The 10,000-nt window shown below is 41.6% G+C and overlaps 2 protein-coding genes across 2 annotated transcripts in view; one reads left to right on the top strand and one right to left on the bottom strand.

Annotated features, from left to right (window-relative positions):
• The first annotated feature begins 749 nt into the window (after positions 1-749).
• LOC140381232 (ras association domain-containing protein 7-like) lies at positions 750-5,914 on the top strand. Its single transcript, XM_072465269.1, has 4 exons — positions 750-888; positions 1,683-2,246; positions 3,945-4,177; positions 4,898-5,914. The coding sequence occupies exons 1-4, from the start codon at positions 786-788 to the stop codon at positions 5,090-5,092; spliced, it is 1,095 nt and encodes a 364-aa protein (XP_072321370.1). The 5' UTR covers positions 750-785; the 3' UTR covers positions 5,093-5,914.
• Positions 5,915-9,350: 3,436 nt separating this feature from the next.
• The window catches only part of galr1b (galanin receptor 1b), a 22,124-nt gene continuing 21,474 nt past the window's right edge, over positions 9,351-10,000 (bottom strand). The window contains exon 3 of the mRNA XM_072465270.1: positions 9,351-9,704. Within this exon, the coding sequence (XP_072321371.1) occupies positions 9,384-9,704 (321 nt within the window). The 3' untranslated portion in view covers positions 9,351-9,383. The remainder of the gene's footprint in view (positions 9,705-10,000) is intronic.

The following is a 10,000-nucleotide window of genomic DNA, read 5'->3' as shown; positions in this document are numbered from 1 at the left end:
GAGTACGGAACATTTGACACATGCTGTTTTTTTTAAGCTCTATTTTAGTTTTAAAATAACTATTTTGTAGTTTAACATTATTTTTGTGTTACTTCTAAATTTAAATGGATAAAGGTTTATCCATTTATTAGTGGATTCATAATTAATGCTGTTGAAATATTTTGATTCCCTTTTGAAAGCAAAGTGGTTTATAATGTTTAGTTGTGTGAAGTGTGTGTTTGATTGTTTTTATTGGACATATTTTAAATATGTTTCTCACAAGTATCTGTTTGAGTCCTCGTCTGTGATTGGCTGTTGTCTCTGTGATGTCACAGCTCTGTATAAACTCCAGTCCGTCCACATTCCTGTCTCTCTCTCTTTCACATTAAAACTACATGAATCATTTGTGACTGAGATCAGCTTATACTATAAAAAGAGTGAGCTCATATTTAGGCCGTGATTTATTTACTTTATTTCGATCCGCGGCCCAGCCTGAGTTCAACACCCTTGGTGCCCTGTTTATGAGCTATAAACACATGTTATGAAAGGAGGTGACATCCCGACTCAGAACACTTCCCCCTCCCCAGACACTTCCCCAGCTCCACCACAGAGACTCTCAGCTGTCTCAGACCTGGGACAGCTGCTCTTCAGGAGTGATGAGCATCACCTCTGCTCTTCTCGAGCTTGTATCCATGTCCTTTCCGTCGGTTTCCAAACTCCAAAGTGCTCCTTTCACATGTGCTGTGGCTCTGCTCCTCCTCAGGACAGGTGTAGATGACCTTCTTGTGTTCTCCAGGAGCAGAGCGATGGAGCTTCCTGTTTGGGTGGAGGGCTCTCTCAGAGTCGTGTGTGGCGTGTCCCAGAGCACCAGATGTCAGGAGGTCGTCATCGCACTCGCTCAGGACATCGGTCTGTTCAAACTCTGTGTTTTTCTAAACATCTTATTAGACTTGACATTTTGACCCCAGAGCACCAGATGTCAGGAGGTCGTCATCGCACTCGCTCAGGACATCGGTCTGTTCAAACTCTGTGTTTTTCTAAACATCTTATTAGACTTGACATTTTGACCCCTGAACAACAGTTTATCAAAGGTCACAACGTGGTCAAAGTCACAAAAGTCGTACTATTCACACCTCACATTCACACATATGCATGCAGAAGGTGATGAGTGAATGGATTAAAATAAATGAATCTATTATAACCACACATTAGGATGCAGCACTTGTATAAATATAAATTATATTAAGTTCTTCCATGATATGTTTTCATACAACAAAAATAAGGCATTTTATGTGTAAAACTGCCAAAATGGCACATATTTTGAAAGAGGCAGATTTGAATGTCTTACTTCATCTTATGTCATTGATCTTATGTGTATTGGAGTGAACTGTTTACCACAGTCACACTGTAAGGTTTGGGGTTTGGTGTAGGAGCTGCTTTAAAGGATGATCTTTATGTCTCTGTCAGAGGAAAATACATTTGGAGAAAAGGGCCTTAACGTTCCATCATTTATATCTATAATGCGAGTTGATGAAATGAAATGATAAAAGATTGAAAGCTTATATGTCGAGAGGAGAACAATAGTGTCTCTTGTTGATGCCACACCTCGCGTACTTCAGAGAACAGATTGTATGTGTGTGTGAAAATAGAACTGATCCGCATCATGAGCTTTATTAACTGTTTATTAACCGTGGGACGTTCAGGTCAAACCGGTCGCTTCGTCTTGACCCTGAAGCTCCGCGACTCCGAAAAGCAGCTGCTCAAAGACCAGTGTCCGCTGCGGGAGCTCTCGGACCTGGGCCCGGACTCTGCCCACGCCCGCTTCATCCTGCGCAGGACCGGGCCCTCCGCGAGCTCCCTGCACGCCCAGAAGCCCTCGCCCCGGGACAGACCGCGCCCTCGGACCAGCACGCCGGACCCTCTCCCCCCCAGACGCAGTACGGATGCGGAACCCGGCTCGTTGTACGGAACGTATCCGAGACGGGGCAAACCCAAGACCCTCCCTGCTCCGTCTGCGCAGAAGGAGCAGGTTTATCTGCAACTGCTGCAACAGGCCAGGACAATTCAGGAGCTGGAGGAGAGCATCGAGGAGCAGGAGAGACAGGCCCAGGACTCAGAACTGAACCAAGACCATGGGCCGGTGCTAGAGCTGGCGCTGAAGGAGCAGCTGGAGGCTCTGGAGGAAAGGCAGAGGCAGAACGAGGAGGAGCTGCAGCAGGAGCAGTACTGGAGGCAGCAGCTGGAGGAGGAGAACCACAGAGCCAAAGGTAAATACAGACTGTAATGTGTGTGGGGCCCGTGGGGCCTCTAATGGGAACGCATTTATATTGGCTTGTTCACATGCACAAAGAGCTGATCTGATTTCAGGAGTTGTCAGATTATTGAAACAAACAGTTTGATTGTTCTTGTCTGTTCGGAGTTTGACAAATACAATTTTGTGAAACAAATAGACAAGATTGAAAGAGAAAATGTTAAAGACTGAAAATTCAACATAATGACATCATAAGGTGTTTTGATGATCAGATCTAATTATTGGGTTATCGGATTTTTCTAGTAATCTGATTTTACTGGCCATGAAGATGTTCCCAGTGTTTTTTATATTTCATCTTTAATATTAGGCTATTTGATCAATTAGGCTAGTTTATCAGTTGTTGGCCTGGGCTCCACAAAGTGGGAGGAGCACCAATATTATTGCAAACTAATTGTCTCAAGAAATGTGGGTTAAGTTGTCAAAAGTAATCGTAAATTTACTTCTACTAGCTACTAAACAATTTCACTAAAGTAGAATAAGATTATTGGTCCCAGAAATGACTTGAAGTGAAAAATATAACCACAGTTAGAGGAACGGTGACTGTCTGGACATTACTTCTGTTTTATAATATTAAACATAATTATTTTACTTGTAAGTGTGGCATGTCAGGGGTGTTTTAACTTTAGTTACTGTTAAAACCCAAATCACAAGACCAACAACGCCACCTGGGCAAGAATGGGCCCAGGACCATATGGAAAACATTAAAAAGGCACAGATTCGTTGTTGATGACACGAGGCATAGACATTTTTAATACAAGATATGATTTATGTATAAATAACTTTTCTCTGAATAATAAATACCATGACAAAAACATTAGTCTCAGTGAAATTACTCAATCATTGTCCATAAAAACAATCACACTTGCAAGGTGGCGGAGAATTCTTGTCCCATCCCCATGACCTCTGCTAGGAAACTTCTGCTGCGCACCCTTGACGGGCAGCGGACGTGGCTAGTTCAGCCGGCTACACACACAGCCCCAGCTTCCAGAACTACCAGTCGCCAAAGCGCAAACCAGGAGTTCCCCATAGGCACTGAGGACAGGAGAACAGGGCGTCGACACGGCCCAATCTGAGGCGGAAGTGTGAGAAGCAGAGGAAGAGGAAGAGGAAGTGGTAGAGGGGGGTTTTTATAGAGCGGAGTGACACCTGCTGGCCAATTTGACTAAAGACAATCCACACTATCACATGAGGATAGACTACAAAAATGATATATACTTGACAAGAAGGTCCTGGGTTCGACTCCTTGGAGGAGTTTGCATGTTCTCCCCGTGTGTGCGTTAGTTTCCCTCAGTTTCCCTAAAAACATGTACAATAGGCTCCTCCCACTAAAATGCATGTAAAATAGGCTCCTCCCCTCCTAAAAAACACAGTTTCTAAAATATCAGTGGGACTTTCCTGGTAAAATAAAGGTCAATAATAATGATACTCTCTTCATCTTTTCATGTGTTAGTGATTGGGTTCAGAAACTTTCATCACACGACATGATATTTCAAGTGACGACATGCAACCGCTTTTTTATAATATTTTGAGAAATGGTTTTATTTTTTTATTATAAAGATTTAAACCATTAATATTCATATCTGATGTTAGTTAATTATTGAAAACACTTAAGTGTGTATTTCCTGCTGCAGTACAGTACACTTCTGTGTTTCAGACCTGAGTGTTCGCCTGGATCAGCTGCAGTGGTCAGTGCACCATCAGACCCAGCGTTTGTCCTCGATCCAGTCCCGCTCCCAGAACCTTCAGACGGACACGCAGAGGCAGTCTGAGCAGGCTCTACGGCCCCTGGAGCAGGAGCTGAACCAGCGCCACCTGCAGGGAGAGAGGATAACTGCAGCGCTGGAGGAGACCAGGAGGGGGATGCACAACTCGGACAGAAGGATGAGGGTGAGGCTCCACTGAGGCCCTGCTGATGCTCTCTGAGGCTCTCTGAGGCTCTCTGAGGCTCCACTGATGCTCCGCTGAAGCCCCGCTGAGGCCCTGCTGAGGCTCCACTGAGGCCCCGCTGAGGCTCCGCTGAGGCTCTGCTGAGGCCCTGCTGAGGCTCCGCTGAGGCCCTGCTGAGGCTCCACTGAGGCCCTGCTGAGGCTCCGCTGAGGCTCCGCTGAGGTCCCGCTGAGGCCCAGCTGAGGCTCTGCTGAGGCCCCGCTGAGGCTCTGCTGAGGCTCGCGGAAATGTCTAGGGCCCTCTGAAGTTTGAATTCAGCTTTGTTCGGCCCAACAGCAGTAACCTTACTAAATTGTTGATTTGATAAACAGATCTGTCACATACCATTAGATGCCAAATACAATTCCCATATGATTGTATTTAAAGCTTTTCTTTCATGATATTTATGTCATTTATCTGGTCTCTTACCAACATCAGAAACCTTTTGGTCATTACCCAAAATTCAGCAGGGCAGGAACAAACTCTTCAAAGTTTCTCAAAGAATTAAACAAATCTAAGCATTTTGTATTTACCAAGGATGTTACAGCGGAGATAGCAATTTTTTGTGTGTGTCAAGTACATCTGTAGCTCTGGTGGTACATTTGTAACTCTTATGGTACATTTATAACACTAGTGGTATATTTGTAACCCTGACGGTATATTTGTAACTCTGATTCACAGATGCAGGTACAGCTGTTGGAGGAGCTGAATAAAGACCTGAGACAGTGTAACCTGCAGCAATTCATCCTCCAAGCCTCAGGATCCGCCCCCTCTGAACTGTCTGTCCAATCAGAAACAGTCTCCGGACTCTATGATGTGACCAAACTCCGCCCGGGAGAAGAGATCTACCTCAGCAGCGCCGACATCCTGGAGTAGAAAGAGTCATGTTCGGGCCACATGTCGATAAAGAACTGTGATCAGATCCCGGTGACAGAGGTTATGCAAATAACTTAACATTCAGTCTGTTACTGTGGGCTGAGTTTAAGTGTCCTTTATCACCCCCTGCTTTTAGCAAAAAGCTAGCTATGCTCTGTACATTTGGAGAAACAGCAATGGAAAAACTACTTTCAGTTTCCATTTTACTGTATAAGTTCATTTGAGAGAAACAAGCTCCAAGGGCAAAAATGAGGCAATTAAAAAGCAAAGGCAAGAATGTAGAGGCGCATAAATACTATTGTTCAGCCTCAGGTTGTTCAGGTGGATTGAAAGAATCAAAGTGAAGTCTCAGAAGCTGCAGATGGCTTTAGGTTCTTCTTCTAAGACAAAGTGTTCATGAAGTAAAGACCAAATCTAAGTTCTAAGAAAATGGGGTAAATGATATAGTATATAATATATTAGAATATACACAACATTAAGCTCTTTGGGGACATCTGGTGGTGACATTGCAGTTTCGTGCCTTGTTTCATTATTTGGAGAGGGATCAGATATTTGTATGTTACTATAAAGATCATACTGAACGGATGTGAGAACGGGAATAACAATATTTGTCACGTTTGACACATGAAGAATTATTATTGAAGGAGCTGTGTGTGGCCAGACAAGTATAACAATGAAGTGTTGTACAAGTTAAATGAAGGTGTATATATGACTGAAAATATATTGTTATTATTTCAAATGTTTTTTATATTTTTTTATATATTGTGTTGATGCACTTTTTTATTCTATTGCCAAATGTAATATAAGAAAACTTTGGAATTTGTAAAATACAAATATTGAAGGAACGTTCAAGTTTTACAAAGTTTTCTACTTTTCTATTATTTTCTGAACGTATTTAAATATAAGTGAATATTCATTGCTGTCAATATTTAGATTATTAAATGTATTTTCTTCAACTTTTAAAAATGTGTTGTTTTAGAGTTTGTACATATACATAGCATTTGTATTTGTATTTTCATAGTTTTTCACTACATTTCACTTTAACAAGCAGGTGGTCCCTCACGCCAAGGGACCTAAGTCTCCTCTGGAGCTAGAGCCTGCTCTTCCTGTACAGTCTGTGTTGTGAGTCCAGTCCAGTTTGTGGTTCAAGATGAACACCAGGTCGACTATTATTCCACTCCCCTGGATGTTCACTGCTGAGGGGCCAGCAGAGTGGCACCTGCAGAAGTCCACCACCATCTCCTTGGTCTTCCCTGCGTAGATGAGGAGGTGGTTCTGTTCCTCTAAGTCCTGCGTTAGTCCTCTGTACTCTGCACCGTCGTCGTCGTCCTACGTGATGAGTCCGATGGTGGCAGAGTCGTCAGAGAGAACTCCGGTAGGATGCAGTTGTTGTGTTGTGTCTGGAGTCTGCAGTGTAGAGGGTGAAGAGGAAGGGTGCAAGGACGGTGCCCTGGGGCGCCCCCACACTGTAGGTCCAGGATCCACTCTGCCAGATCACAGTCCACACTGTCTCCAGCTTGTCCCTCAGGAGCAGCAGCTAGAGAAACAGGTATAAACAGAATAAAAAGTCAAAAAATGATATCCACCCACCTCAGAATGATTGTAATCTGTTGCTTCACAAACAAAAACTGCTGTAAACATAGATTTTTTTTTACAAACTTAATCCTTCCAAGAACAGATATTTTAAAAATCCACCATCAGCACATGGCTTCAGTTTTATGGAAGATAATTTAATTTTAAGGCCTATTTTTACTGTACATGTGAAAAACAAGTTTTTAAAACGGGCAATTAAGGAATTAAAAGATGAGAATTTTGGTAGATCAGTAGATTAGCTGAAAAAAAGCTTGTAACAACATGAATCATGCTTTCTTTTTATAGTTATTCGTTTGAGTGGACATTAATTTTTGATTTTTTTATTATAATCTAATGCAACATAAAAACTAAAAATGCTAAAAACTTGAAAATTTTGTCAAAATTTTATCTTCTTTGAAAAAAATGATTAGAAATGAATCCCGGGCTTCAGTTTTGTGGAACTCAACGTTTTGCCCTATTTACATGTGAAATCCAAATCACTTAAGAACATGAATGTATTTACTCAGTGTATTCACAATCAGATCATTCAGGATGTCAAAATTATTCAGGTCACAATATATTGTTTTAGTTTTTACCAATTTTAAAAAGTAACTTAAATTCAGCCAAATGAAAAGCATTTACATTAAAGTTTTAAATTTAGTTTATTCACGATGGACACAATATCCATTTGTAAAATAATATTCTCACTAAACTTAAAAATACATACATAAAGTGACATACATATCTGTATTTATTCGACAGGGACAGCACAATAAAACACTGCCATCAACAGGTCACTAAATTTCCTGCACATAAGGCTTATCCACAGGCTCATGTGCAGCTCCTGGTCAGGCTTAAAGAGTTTAGTACAATAAAGCACTGAAGTAAGTATAAAAAAAACACAGATAAACATTAAATTAATCAAGCATGTCTGTCCAATAAACATCCAATGTCAGTTTAATGTTCCCACTGTTGATTTTCTTTAATCCAACATTTCAGTTTTGTGGAGAAACGTCTGATGTCCAACTGTGCAAAGAGTTCCATAACTGAGAACGCTGCTGGACCCAGAGCGTTTTCCCTCTGCTCTTATTCCATCTCTGCTCTTCACATCTTTGTTATTATATTTTTGTATCAGTTCATACATTACACTTGGAGCAACACTTCAGACACTTAAACATTGCTTTTACAAAGGAATAACGAATGAATGATCAAACGTCATCATATTTATAATGCTGTAGTGATAACAAACACTGTTAGCCCTGAACACGTGCAATACTGACCTAACCATGTGCAATACCATCATATTCATGTGCAATAACTGTCATTCTCACACGGAATTAATGTCATATTCATGTGCATATGACTGATGTAGATAAGAGTGTTTACTTTACCATTATTATTTGTCTTATGCCAGCTATTTTTATTATTATTATTATTTTATTTTATCTTCATTTTTATTTTCTTCCCTCCATTCCCTATTAAGATATGAGAGGTCCTGTTTACAGGAGTTTTTTTAATAAGAGTTTTTGTTTTTCTTTGTAAGAGTTCTTCTATTAAGAGTATTTTGTATACTTCCTATAAGTTATCTGTCCTTTCCCCCTGTATCTACTGTATCTACTGCGTTGTAACACCAACATTTACCCATGTGTGGACAATAAAGGCATATCTTATCTTATCTTATCTTTTTTGATCAGTTTTCTTACAAATTAAGTTCTCTAATGGGAAAAATAACATGAAAAATGACTGAATGGAAATCATTGTTGAACGCACTACCTCCACTAGAGGGCAGCATCAGCTTTTATCTGCAGCTGAGCCAATTTCCTGAGAAGTAAAACATTCAGTTTCTTTTTAAGACTGAGTGAAAAACATATAGAACACATTCAAACCCCGGGTCTCTTCTGGACCAAACCAAGAAACAGGTCTGAAGAACATCTGGTAAACACTGACCACTGCAGACCCCAAGAGCAGGTCTAAATCAGGTCTAAACCAGGTCTAAACCAGGTCTAATCCGGGACAAAACCAGGACTAAACCAGGACTAAATCAGGTCTAAACCAGGTCTAATCCGGGACAAAACCAGGACTAAACCAAGACTAAAGTAAGTCTAAACCAGGACTAAAGTAAGTCTAAACCAGGACTAAACCAGGTCTAAACCAGGGCAAAGCCAGGACATAACCAGGACTAAAATAAGTCTAAACCAGGACTAAACCAGGTCTAATCCAGGACTAAAGAACCTCTGATACATATGACACATATTAAAATGCATTAATAAAAAACATTTGCATCATTAAATCAAAATGTCAAAAAAAGATGAAAGAATTTCAGATTTTCAACAATAATACACTTCCCTTCAGTCACCATATTTCAATCTATTTGGCTGATATCCATCCATCCATCCATTTTCTACCACTTGGTCCCTTTCGGGGTCGCGGGTGACTGGAGCCTATCCCAGTGACTTCGGGCCTTAGGCGGGGTACACCCTGGACAGTGGCCAACTTGTCGCAGGGCCAGCAATTTGGCTGATAATGTATTTAAAAAGTCTCAATGTACAAATATTTGTTAGTTGCAGCCCGACTTTCAACACACTAATGTGGCACATAAATAATCTTTAGTCTTTAAAAAGTACCTTCTTCCCAGACACATATATAAGACAATTCCTGTGGAGACGTGTCTTTCTTTGAACTCTTTTGTCCGTTCTGTCTTCTCGATAACAACTCTGGTTCATATGTTGGTCGTGGAGTACGTGGTGGAGAAGGTGTCCATCCTGAACCTGTGCACCGTCCTTCCCTTGGCCGGGGGTCCGAAGAGCGTGCAGCAGGTGAACACTTCGCGACACGCCTTTCTGAAGTTCTCGGAGAGGAAGGCGTAGAGGATGGGGTTCACGCACGAGTTCCCGTACGCCAAACAGTGCGCCACGATGCGGAAGGCGAAAGAGGCGTCGTTCAGGGGGAAGCGGCCGAACTCCACCCACATGGCGATGATGTGGTGGGGCATCCAGCACAATGTGAAGGCCGTGACCACCAGGAGCACCGTCTGAGCCGTCTGTGAGAGAAGAGACAATGTTACAAACAGGTCCAAACATCTGTAGAAGTGTCCTCTGCCTTTGACCCACAGAAGCCCGTCCAGAGCAGGAGGATTAGAATTTGATTGATTCAACAAGACGGAGAAAAATCAGACACAGAGAGAACAAACTCTTTACAGAATAGTATCCAGCAAATTGAACCTTAGGTGGCTCTTAACAAGATTTAGGTTGTTACAGTTATAACCACTTCAGAGAACTGAGAAGAGTCTGAGCTTACGTTTTGTGTTTGTGCCTTGAACAATTCACTTTAGTTTTC

Source organism: Eucyclogobius newberryi, unplaced genomic scaffold, assembly GCF_026437365.1.
Source record: "Eucyclogobius newberryi isolate DKJ021-1_F unplaced genomic scaffold, fEucNew1.0.hap1 SCAF_5, whole genome shotgun sequence".
Lineage (NCBI taxonomy): Eukaryota > Metazoa > Chordata > Actinopteri > Gobiiformes > Gobiidae > Eucyclogobius > Eucyclogobius newberryi.
This window is presented reverse-complemented; position numbering and strand designations above follow the sequence as displayed.